This window comes from Nomascus leucogenys, chromosome 12 (assembly GCF_006542625.1).
Source record: "Nomascus leucogenys isolate Asia chromosome 12, Asia_NLE_v1, whole genome shotgun sequence".
Classification (NCBI taxonomy): Eukaryota; Metazoa; Chordata; class Mammalia; order Primates; family Hylobatidae; genus Nomascus; species Nomascus leucogenys.
Window position 1 is genome coordinate 87241727 of NC_044392.1, and position 13468 is coordinate 87255194.

Here is a 13468-nt window from a genome sequence, read left to right on the forward strand (position 1 = left end):
GTTAAGAGCAGATATCACAAGCTTGTTGATAAAAAGATTAATAAAATTAGAGATGCAATACAGGTCAAAATATTTAAAATTTCTAAATATTTAACTTATTGGAATTAATGTATACAAAAATTAATATGAAAAATTATATAAGTATATTTTAAAATGTCTAATGACTGGTTAATATAGAATTTGATAAACCTAAGTATCACTAGCTGCAAAGCAGTGATATACAATTTCTCAATGGAAAATGGTATACATTTTTGATAAGCAAATCTCTGCATGATAAATAGCAAGTGGTTAAGAATCTCTTTTAGAACCTAGATAGAGTGCAGAAAGTGGGGGCAGTGAGGTCCACCAACCTATACCGCACTGAAAGCATCTGCAAGCTATGACGTCAGCCTCTCAAACACAGAACTGTCAATTGCATAATTCTGACAATTTATCAATCTTTCACTTACATCATAGAATAGGGATAGTTACATGGAGATATTCTGGAACACTTCATACTACACTACACTCAATAATATCAGTGAATGATGATAGCTGCCTCCTGTTAAAGGCATATTGGTAGGTGAGGGAGGGGAAACAGTGCAGATATAGCTATATGTCAGAGAATGTGAACTAGAGAAAAATGGAAGAGTTCTGGGATAATTTATCTTTTAGGGGAAGCATTAATAACTCACATACTAAGAGAAATTATGAAGCTTTTAGAATGGAAATGGTTATATGCCTTACTTGGCCTCTCCATACACATATACATCCTTAAATTAAAATCTGAAAAATGAATTGCAGATAAAAATTAGTTTGCATTAGAAAGTGTACAATGTCATTTTAGCAGATATTTTCAATTTTTTTCCCCACTGAAACTGAAAGAGCCAAATAAATATGATTTGAGGTTTTCATGTTCTTTTCAATTCTTCAACTAAGGCACCAAACAGAATGAAAATACCAAATTGCAAATAAAACAGAAACAAAATATAAAATTAAATAACCCAGAGCCTGCATCTTTAATATACTTTACATGCTGAATATGAAAAGTCTTTATAACGGCCACTTAATGGTAGATTATTTCCTATAAACCTTTGGTTCTATGAAAATCAGTTCTAGTATTTCAGCCAAAAATGAGAGGAAAAAAGAAGGCAAAGAGAATAAGGCATTGAAGATGGTGGCTAAAGTAAGCTTAAGATATATTTAGCAACTCACCTCTGTTTTCCAGAAGCTGAGATTTAACGTGGACATGGTGATGTAGGAGGGAAATGAAAGATGCTACACTGAGGTCTGAAAAAATTGTGTTATATAAACTAAATAGCAGGGAAGATCATAGTACAAGCTTGGAGTATACTGTGGTGAAAGACTTGTTCAGAAATGAGAGTCAGGTACAAATTCAAGTATTCTTTTTCCTCCAACAAAGCTTCCTAAGGATGGTCAACATTAAACTAAACCCTCTCCTGAGGATGAATGATATCTCATCCAATGTGTATCCTTCAAAGCAAAGTGAAAAAAGCCCAGGAAGCTGGATAATGTCTACACTACTGCAAGGCTTCTCATTTCTTCTAGGTTTTCCAATTTACTGGCATATAGTTGCTCATAGTAGCCTCTAATGATCCTTTGAATTTCTGTGGTATTAGTTGTAAGGTCTCTCTTTTTATCTTGGGCTAAAAGTTTCTTGATTTTGTTTATGTCTTCAAAAAAACCTTTTTTTTTGTTTGTTTGTTTTTTGAGACGGAGTCTTGCTCTGTCGCCAGGCTGGAATGTAGTGACGCGATCTCAGCTCACTGCAACCTCCGCCTTCCAGGTTCAAGCGATTCTCCTGCCTCAGCCTCCTGAGTAGCTGGGACTACATCACCCAGATAATTTTTATATTTTTAGTAGAGACGGGGTTTCACCATGTTGGCCAGGATGGTCTCGATCTCTTGACCTCGTGATCTGCCCGCCTCGGCCTCCCAAAGTGCTGGGATTACTGATCTTTTTGTATTTTGTTTCAATTTCATTTATTTCTGTTCTGATCATCATTACTTCTTCTATTCATTTTGGATTTGGTTTGCTCTTGCTTTTCTAGCGCTTTAAGATGCAACACTAGGTTGTTTATTTGAAGTTTTTCTACTTTTTTGATATAGGCACTGATTGCTATAAACTTTCCTGTTAGCACAGATTTTGCCGTATCCCATACATTTTGGAAGGTTGTATTTCCATTTTCATTTCTTTCAAGAAATTGTTAAATTTCCTTCTTAATTTATTGACCCACTGGTCACTCAGGAGCACGTTGTTTAATTTCCATGTGTCTTGCTATTGGTTTCTAGTTTTATTCCACTGTGATCAGAGAAGATATTTGATATGATTTCAATTTTTTTTGAACTTTTAAAGACTTGTTTTGTGACTTAACATATGGTCTATCCTTGAGAATGACCCATGTGCTGAGGAGAAGAATATGTATTCTGCAGTTGTTGCATGAAATGTTCTGTAAATATCTATTAGGTCCATTTGGTGTAAGTTGCAGATTAAGTATGATATTTCTTTGTGATTTTCTGCCTGGGTGTTCTGTCCAGTGCTGAAAGAAGGGTCTTCAAGTCTCTAGCTATTATTGTACTGGGGTCTATCTATCTCTTTAGTTCTAGTAATATTTGCTTTATATATCTGGATGCTCCAGTGTTGGATAGACGTATGTTTAAAAATTTTATATTCTCCTGCTGAATTGACTCCTTTATCGTTATTTAGGACCCCCGAGCACTTTAGCCCATGGTGGCAGGGGCTGCTGGAACTGCGATACCAATTGCTGAGATGGAAGACTAACCTCTGGCTAGAGCTGTCTAAATGTTCCTTCTGTGGGCACCAGCTGAGCTCTGCCCCATGTTACTTTCTGTTGTGACAGGGCAGCACCATATTCAAATGCAAAGTCCCGCAATCACTGTGCTCTCCCCCTACCCACGGTGCAGATTCTCTTTCTGCGCCATGTGGCAGCTACCAGGGGGAATGGAGGAGGGGTGGTATAGGAGATACAAGATTGTGTTTCCTATCCTCTCCAGTGCCTCTTTCCTTAGTATGTTAAAATTAGGTACTATGATTGCTCACCTGATTTTTGGTTCTTACGGGGGTGCTTTTTTGTGTGGATAGTTTTTCAATTTGATGTTCCTGCTGGGGGACAATTGCTGAAGGCTTCTATTTGGCCATATTGCTCTGTCTTCCTCCCCCATATCATGATTCTGCTTTAACAAATTTGGATACTGAAAATCTCAACTTTTATCCGCTACTAAGGCAATCCCTCAGATCCAGTCGTTCAGAACTACTCCATCTCTCCAACATCTGAAAGCTCTGTTGATATAACTCTCTCAATTGTTTATTTCCTTATGAATTCATTCATCAACTTTATTGTCATATCAACTTCCAATTCACCCTGATCACTACTGTCTTTACTGGACAACCATTTTAACAATAACCCTTGACGTTTGTTCCCTTGTCTTTTTATTATCTTGGGTAACCACTGGGGTTGCTGAGTACTCCTGGTTGAAACCAAGAGACTACATCTAAATATCTATGTAGGATTTTGAATTTTACTTCCTAAATCCATGCTATCTGAGGTAAATCCAGGTGATTATTATTGCTTTAAAATTTTCTAGAATCTTTTTTTTTTCTTTCTTGAGACAGAATCTCATTCTGTCACTCATGCCGGAGAGCACAGTGGCATGATCATAACTCACTGTAACCTCTAACTCCTGGGCTTAAGTGGTCCTCCCACCTCAGCCTCCCAAGTAGCCAGCACTGCAGGAGTACACCACCATGCCAAGCCAAGATTTAAAAAAAAAATTTTTTTTTTTTTTTTTGTAGAGTTGTTACCAGGGCTGTTCTTAAACTCCTGGGCTCAAGTGATCCTCCCACCTCAGCCTCCCAGAATCCCAAAGTGCTCACAGGCCTGAGCCACCGTGCCTGGCCTCTACTATTGCTAAAGTCCTTGAAACACACAGAATCTCTTTCTAAGCTCAAACTAAAAGCATACTAAAGGCTACATATGCAATATATCTGGCATATGTATTTTTCTTTCATATCATCAGCATTTAACTAAGGCAATATGTTAAAGTTTCATTAACATAGCTGTGGCCGATTTAAAATTTACAATGAATCAAAAGATGCTGAACTGAGGTTTACCTTCTCTTTATGACGAAGAAAAAAGTGTGAAGCAAATAAATGATGTCAGTATGGCTAACATGGTTCACACTAATCTAGAAAACAGTCTGAGAGTTTGAAAGTGTTGGCCAGGTGCAGTGGCTCACACCTATAATCCTAGCACTTCGGAAAGCCGAGGCGGGAGGACTTCCTGAGCTCAGGGGTTTGAGGCCAGCCAAGGCAACATGGTAAAACCCCGTCCCTACTAAAATACAAAAAATTAGCCAGGCGTGGTAGCTCATGCCTGTAATCCTAACTACATGGGAGGCTGAGACAGGAGAATCCCTTGGACCCGGGAGGTGGAAGTTGCAGTGAGCCAAGATCGCGTCACTGCACTCCAGCCTGGTCCAGCCTGGGCGACAGAGCAAGACCATGTCTCAAAAAAAAAAAAGTATCATTTACATACTGCTGAAAGTACATACTATCTTTATCTCCTCTTCAAAACTGTTCTCAAAGGAAATAATATGAGTAACTCCCTTTGAAAAACTACTTTTAAAAAAGTTTTATTTTTAAAGTATTAATTCGGCCACTTCTCCTTTTACACGTTTAATATTTATCCTTAGTTCTCCAGAACTTTCCTGGTCTCTACTCTTTCACCTTCATCTTTTCTCTCTCATCAGTCTAGTCCCAGTTCTGCTCTATCATGATCTGCCTTCTCACCTCCCTGCACCACTTGCTTCGTCTTTTAGTTTGTTTTCTTCTGGTATTTCTCTTGGGCATGCTGCCTAAGACCTTGAGACAAGGTTCGAAAATACAGAGGAGTAAGAAGAAGATACTGAGATTAGGCAAGCAAACCTCTACTCAGTTCACTTTATGGATTCTTACTGACTATACTTGGCACAAATGAAAGGTAAAGTGATAGGCCAAAAAAGGAGCAAAACTTAATAGTATCAATTGAAGTTAAGGAGACTGAAGACACTGAAAACTCTGGCTTGGGGAGAAGAAATAAGGCCACTATAATGACTTTAGTCATAGAAAATTTTCATACTCTGATTGAAATATGCTACCAAGAAGAATGTTTCCGATGTAGTAGTCAGATATAGTACATGAAACGCAGCTAGCCTGAAGCAGAGTGTAAACCGTGATTTTTGTTGCATTTGATGACTCAAGTCAGGCTAGCAAGTAATAAGAAGAAACCTTAAGGAAAAACACAAACAATATAGGTAATGGTGTTGGGGTTTTTTGTTAGTTGAATCAGACCTAAACTGATGTTACAGGAAAAAGCTAAGAAGCACCTTTCTCACTAACAGTAGTGTCTTGACCTATATTCTTCATAGATCAACCTCAGTATTACAATTATCTGTGATCACAAAAGCATTTGTTTTCACTCTCTAAAAGAGCAGGAATGTCATCCTGAACATTCTGGCCAAATTCCAACTCTGTAATTACTATCTGTTGAATGAATGCTACTATTAACTTGAGTAATTACTATATACCGAACTCCCTCTCATGCATTTACTTAAACATTTCTTGTATGGCTGTGGGTACTTTTATGAGACTAAGCCAGGGAGAAAGTTTTCTACACTCACAGGAAAACAAAGTAGTGGTTGGATAAAAATATAAGAAAAGTTTGCAGTAATTGAACATATCTTCACTGAAGTTCAGAGCTGTGCTGCTCAACCTGTTTTAGGGGTGTAGGGCAGGGGGCTGGTTCCCAATCCACCTGAGAGATAAGAATAGATCATACTGTTGTCAATCAGAGGTGCTCACTCTGCCAGTAATTATTATCATCTACCACTATCAAAATCTATGTTGGTCCATCTGTTCATTCATTCATCATTTATTTAACAAAAAATATATAGTTTCTGCTATGTCTCAGGCACTATTCTAAACATAAGGGATTTAATAGTGAACAAGACAGACAAGTTTCCTGTCCTTAAAGATCTTATAATAGAAGAAAAGACAGGCAGTAAACAAACCAATCTATAAGTTAGTAAGCCGATTAGTACCAGAGAAGACACAACAAGAGTGATACAGTACACAGTAACTTAGAAGAGGTAATCAATATGTAGGATGGCCAGGCATGGTTTTTCTAAGAGTACGTTATTAAACCTTAAATGGATAACATGAAGCCAACTCTGGAAGAAGCCAGGAGAAGTGCATTCTAAGAGGAATGGATAAGTGTGGAGGCCTTAAAATGGGAAAGGCTTGGTGTATTCAATGAAACACAAGGCCAGTGTGGCTAGTGGGTAAGAAGTTGGTGCACACAAGGGCTAGATTAAAAAGGGCCTCTTGGTCTATGTAAGAAATGTGGATTTTGTAGGGGAGGTAGGAATAAGAATTTAAAGATAAGTACCCTACCACCCTGGGAAGACTAAAGTATTCATCTTCCCATATCGCTACCAAGAATCATCATCTGGATCTTTGGTACTCAAACTGCAGTTTAAAGACCAGAGGCATTAATTTTGGCATCAAGTGGGAGTTGTTTAGAAATTGAAAACTGGGCTCCATCTTGATCCTTCCAAATCTGAATCTGCATTTTAACCAGTGATTAGCATACACATTATAGGTGGAGAAAATTCATCTAAAGTGCTGCTCTGAAAAGTATCTGCAACTCCTGGTGAACTGTGGGCTCTAACACAGATAACCTAAAGTTGGCTTGAGAGTGAACTAAAAGAAAAAAATTTATGTTGTTCTTCAGAGAATACAAATTCTAGATATTTCCAATGTTTTAACGAAAGGGGTTAAATATAATCATAGGCCTAAACATATGAGAGCAAAAAAGAATTCTTTTTTTGAAAAATCATAAAAGATGTGGCTAATCACATATATGGTATGGCTACTTTAAAGACATGATGTTCTCTAATGTAAAGATATTCACATGACAGCAAAGCAAGCTCCATTTTTCAACTAGAAGAGTTGATTGATTACCTCTTGCCAATTCCTATCTATTAACTAAGTAAAGCCCATCTCAAAAATGTATCTTTAATGACTGAGTCCACACCTTATTCTAATTGCTTAGTTTCTCATATCTTATATTCTCAAATGTTTATCTTTTAACATCCTTCTTTTAACTTTTCAACTTTTTTATTGAAAACAATTTCTAAACTATAGAAAAGATGAAAAAAGAGGACAGTGAACATCTCTATACTCTTCACCTAGATTCACTAATTATTAACATTTTTTCTCTATGTATGCACATACATACTCAATTTTTTCTGACCTATTTGAAAGCAAATAGTTGCCATTCATATTTAACCCCTAATTACCTCAGCATGTACTATGTCTACGAACAAAGATGTTATCATTTTTTATCAAGGATCTGATTACAGACCATACATTACATTTGGTTTCCATGTCTCTCTAGTCTAAAGAAGCTTCCCTCCAACTTTTTTGGTTGTTATGATACTGACACTTTAGAAGTCAGTTGTTCTGTAGAATATTCTACATTAATTTGTTTTCTCAGGATTAGGTCCAAATCAAACATTTTGGTAGGGAACATTTTTGGTTAAATATTTCAGTGAGATCACCACAAATTGATGTTTTTTTTTTTGTTTTTTTTTTTTGAGACGGAGTCTCACTCTGTCGCCCAGGCTGGAGTGCAGTGGCGCGATCTTGGCTCACTGCAAGCTCCGCCTCCCAGGTTCAGGCCATTCTCCTGCAAATTGATGTTTTATTTTAACTGTTTTCATAGCCCCTGTGTTTATGTTCTATGTTCCCAAATAAATTTTAAATAAGCTCCTTCAAGGGTGTGGCCATGCTTTCTATTTCTTTGTTATTTCCCCAAAGAATGTAGTACAACCTTTGTGTATATTACATACACAATAAATAAGTGAAAAACTCAAAAGCAGAGTTGACAACTATTTCTAAGGATAGCAGAATATATATAAACTATTATACATTGAGTGGTTTTATACCAGACTAAAAATATTTGGGCTTTGCCTCTAAAATTTTTGAGAGAAATAATTAAGCAGGTAAACAGTTTAGAGCAATACCTAATATAGTATGTACAAAAAATGTCTAGGAAAGCTGGGGCTAAAGGCAGATATCAAGCAGACTGAACTAAGATCGGAAGGTGAGGGAATAAAGAGGATGGTCAGGTAACATATCTCAAAATATTTTTATGAGTAAACAGCTTTACATGGAAGCTGGAGACAACAGATTTAAGAAAGATCTCATCTTTTAAGTTGTACTTGATTAGAAACGATTTCTTAGAGAACAAAAAAGAGCAAAATAGTTCATTTAATTCTTATTTAAGCAGCTGAGAGGCCAGGCGCCTGTAATCCCAGCACTTTCGGAGGCTGAGGTGGGCGGATCACCTGAGGTCAGGAGTTTGTGACCAGCCTGACTAACATGGTGAGACTCCGTCTCTACTAAAAATACAAAAATTAGCTGGGCGTGGTGGCGCATGCCTGTAATCCTCGCTACTCGGGAGGCTGAGGCAGGAGAATTGCTCGAACTTGGGAGGCAGAGGTTGCAGTGAGCCGAGATCACACCATTGCACTCCAGCCTGGTCAACAAGAGCAAAATTCTATCTCAAAAAAAAAAAAAAAAAAAAAAAGGTAGCTGAGAACAGTACACAGAGACAACAAAATATGATATATTAAAATAAAAGTGTGTTATATCAGATGGGGTTCAGTGAATATTTAAAAGTTATTTTCAAGAAATACAGTACAATTTTTAGTTTACATTTAGATGAAGCTTACTAGATTAAAAGTGAAGTAAACATGAAAACATGTCACACAAAAGAAAGGGAAGCAGTAAATATGACTTGTTTGAAGAACTGCGTCTACATAGAACAAGAGATCACAAAACTGGAGATAGGGTATATAAAGAACATTTGTTAAGTAAGTCACTCTTAATTAAGATCAGGTTTTGAACTACCAGCTGATATTTTGAAGTATGTCAGCTAATGATTAAGACTATTCTTTTACGCTGCCCCACACAAACATTTTTTAAGTGTTGGTCATTATGTAATCCAATTGCTTTTAAGATAGCATTTATGCTTCTCTCCTGCTGTTTTTTTTTTCCTATATATAACCAACAAGTTATTAAAAGAAAAACAGAAGCTTTATCTCATCCAAATGCAACTGGGAAAATATACTACTACATGATGCCTATAAATGTCATATGTGGTGAGCTCCTCCAGATTTATAAATAATGGTTGATGTCACTGCCAGACATCTTGCAGTTACCAGGAAACTTTGTAATGCTGAACAAACAAATTAACATTATTTTTCTAAAAAGTATTACTGAATAAATCTGAAATTATTATCTAAGCATGAATACATATTACTTTTAAACCAAAGCATATTTTGAAAAGCAGTAATGCAAAAAGATTTAAAACCTACTACACACTGTATAAAAACAGAATATTTAGGATACTTGCCCTTGAGATACATAATATTACATAATGAACAGTTTTTATGACACACATAGCTAAAAACAGCTCATGTTTCTTCTCATTCATAGAAGAGTTTTTGGTTTGGCCAACAGATGTGGAATTTTGGTTCTATGAAAAAGAGTACTCCAGGATTCTGCAAAGAGCCAAAAATTACATGGGCAGACGACATACCATATACCACTAGCCTTTACAAACAGCTCTCTAGCAAGAAAGCCAACCTTAGTCTTGTGTATCAATGTAATTCTCTTGTTTAAGTGTAAGGATTATAGTTATGCTAAATAGTGAGATTAACAGTCAATTCTGTAACAAGTTCACTGCTTTCAAACAGATAAATATCATTATAACTACAGGACCATCACAAATAACTTTCTAATAAGCCTATTCCAATTTGGCATTTGATCCTAAGTAGTATTTGCAAACATCTTTCCTTCTCACGGGGTGGAATTCCCATGCCCTTCCATATTTATAGAGAGAACTTTATTTATAATCGCAGTCAAAACTGCAGGTGTGGGAGAAATGTATGCTACTACTATTAAAGAGATGAGCAAATTTTATTTCATAAGGTAATTTCCTCTACTTTTCTTAAAACCATTTCACAAAATTATTTATTCATCTGTTTATCTAAAACTTCATGAGAATTTAAAAGGTAAGATTATGTTGAAGAAGCCACAACTAAACTATATATACATTTATAAGCAATATATATATAAACTCTCTCTGTATCTATCTGTATCTATATCTAGTAAAGAGGGGCTGGTCACAAAATTGAATACAAGTATCCATCAAATATTTCTCCATCATAAGTTGAGACAATAATTTCTATTGCAGGGTATTATGCCAAAATTATATTTTTAAAAGGATACTACGCTGAGGAACATCAATTTTCTCAAAAATTCAAGCTATTCATTAATTCATTTACTTCACAAATATTTGAGTACATACTATATGCAAGGAAATGTGTCAAGTAAAATTATACAAAAGTTAGCTGGCCCTCTCCCCTAAAAGGCTTATGATCCATTGAGATCAGCACTCACATCCCTTTAAAATACTTTATCCCCTTGAGCTAGAAAATTTGAGTGAGGAAGTATTAGAAAACATTTGAGCATTCCTTAAGTGGCAATTACCTGATCTTGCAATGACATCACTGGATTATTTTTGGTAGTGTTGATATGAAGAACATGGTATTTATTCTTTGCACACAAGTCATAGGCGATATTGGTAAATGAAGTGCTTGCCGTTTTGGGAACTCTGTTATAAATGATCACCATGTCCTCTTCCTCATCTAAAGTGGCATCTTGCCGAGGGCCATCCATTGTATGTCGCTGCTCAATTTCTCGGACTTCATGTCTTGCAATAGCCCTTTCTGCAAAGAAAAACAGATACAAACTAAGTTTTTAAGGACACTATAAGGAAGTTATGAACACTGAACTTTGGACCATGATTAGAAAAGATACAAAAAAGTAAACAAAAAACAAAAGCAAAGAACCAAGAGATGTGGAAAACATGGGTAAATTGCTTGGGTTTCTAAGAGGATCTAGTTGATTCTAAAACAGCTGTACAGCCTGGAACATAATCTTCCTATTCAAGAACTAGGTAAGAGTTGTTGAAGAAATGTTTTGAGGACCAAAGCTTCAGAATTCCTTATGAAGGCTAATACATATGTATATCAAGAAAAAAGGAATAAAGAGTCAACAAATGTAGAATAGCACAGACCACAGAGTACTTCAATGCAGTTCAAAAGTCACTTTACATTCTAATAGAATTCCTACAGCCTGAATTAATTATCAAACACACAAAGATTGCATGGAATACTAAACTTCACAGTACAAAAATGAACTTAGAAGAGAAATTACTTATAATTTAAGAAAAGGTTTTGAAATTTATTACCTGATTTAGTTATTCTCTGGTTTATAAAAATGTAGCAGGACAGTGATTATAAAGTGATTATAAATGCTAATATGACTTAACAAGAGTAGAAACAATATGACTTATAAGAGTAGAAACAATACTACCACAAATCCTTTTTCTTTTTGGTGTTGCATTAGAAACTGTGTTTAGCACATGGCTATGCTTTTCCCTTAAATTTCATGGTTCCTCTAAAATCACCTATCTGCTATGTGGTTTCAAAAGCAGTTACATTTTGCTTTCTAGTATTCTCTATTTAATGCAAACTTCAGCTTCAAATATATATAATCAAATATCTATACATTCTAATATATATTCAAATATATATATGAATAAGGATGCAAGAAAAGGAGAGGAAAGAAGGAAATGAGGAGCGTGAAATCTCTAGCAAGATTGCAAATACTTTGCACAGGGATAGTTACACATATAGCATGTACTCTCTTAACCCCCAAGTCTTTGTGCAAGCTATCTCACCTATCTTGAACAATCTTCCATCTCCCCACCCAACCTTTACATTTCAACTCAATTGCTTCCCAGGGAAGCATCTGATAGCTCTGTCTAGGTCAAATCACCTTTTTTTTTTTTTTTTTTTTCGGAGATGGAGTCTCGCTTTGTCACCCAGGATGGAGTATAGTGGTACGACCTTGGCTCACTGCAACCTCTGCCTCCTGGGTTCAAGCAATTCTCTGCCTCAGCCTACCAAGTAGTTGGGACTACAGGCGCCTGCCACCACACCCAGCTAACTTTTGTATTTTTAGTAGAGACACGGTTTCACCATCTTGGCCAGGCTGGTCTTGAACTCCTGACCTCATGATCCACCCGCCTCGGCCTCCCAAAGTGCTGGGATTACAGTACAGGCATGAGCTGCCACCACGCCTGGCTATCTTTTAAAAAATCTACATTCACCTATCTTATACTACATGTCTCAATATATTTATCATAATTGTAGTTTTACATTGTATGTGTGGTTATTAGTGTCCCCTATGATGCTGACAACTTAATAAAGTAAGATGAAAAGCAATGTGGTATAATTACAGCAACAAGTGCAGACTTCAAATATTGTCAGAGCATGCATCTTTGATTTTGGTTGAAAAGATATGGACACCATGTTATATAGAATACACTCTGAGCTGAGGATTTGCATTCAAAAAACCAGAATTAAAAATTCCAGGCCTGCTGCTTACTAGCAGTGGGCTTTCCAAAACAGAAGTACATATATGAGAGATATACGTATGTGTTATATATTTATATGCAAATATACATACTCTTTTATTCTGGGGGAAGGTGTGCACTGAAAATGGAGAAAGACATAATGAGCTTAATATTGAATACACTGTTGGATAGCCTGGGTCATCCAGGAGATATAAGATAATTGGGCTTATAGGTGTACAGTTAAGAATAAAGATTCAAGTAGCAGATAGACAGCTGCCTAGACAATATACAGTATGTAGCACAGACAGAGACCCTAGGATAGAATCTTAGATAATACCAATATTTAAAAGGCAAGTAGAAAAAGATAATCCATAAAAGAAACAGAATAAGAAAGAAAAAAGAGTCAGGAGAGACTTCAAAGAAGCACATACCATACTATTTTTCAAATCAACAGTGCTTTATAAATAAACCTACAAATCAAGGTAACATACTATAAGCATCCATACAAGATTGGGAAGTTGTCTTAGATTAAATTCAACTAATTTTTATTGAGAACCTATGAAGATTATTATTATTTTTTTGAAATAGGGTCTCACTCTGTCGCCCACGCTGGAGTGCAGAGGTATGACCATGGCTCATTGCAGCCTCGACCTCCCCAGGCTTAGGTTATCCTCCCACATCAGCCGCCCAAGTAGCTGGGACTACAGGTGCACATGATCACATCTGGCTAATTTTTGTATTTTTTGTAGAGACGGGGTTTCACCATGTTGCCCAGGCTGGTCTTGAACTCCCAGGCTCAGAGTGATCCTCCCTCCTCAGCCTCCCAAAGTGTTGGGATTGTAGGTGTGAGCCATTGTACCTGGCCTGAACATTATTATATTCAACAATTTTAAAGGAACATTATCTTCTAAACAGTTC

General features: G+C 36.4%; 1 protein-coding gene across 2 annotated transcripts in view; it reads right to left on the bottom strand.

Annotated features, from left to right (window-relative positions):
- Nucleotides 1-13468, bottom strand: part of HS2ST1 (heparan sulfate 2-O-sulfotransferase 1) — a 195692-nt gene that overhangs the window by 25376 nt on the left and 156848 nt on the right. For both annotated transcript variants that reach the window (XM_030825105.1, XM_030825104.1), the window contains exon 2: nucleotides 10618-10856. In XM_030825105.1, the coding sequence (XP_030680965.1) occupies nucleotides 10618-10856 (239 nt within the window). The remainder of the gene's footprint in view (nucleotides 1-10617; nucleotides 10857-13468) is intronic.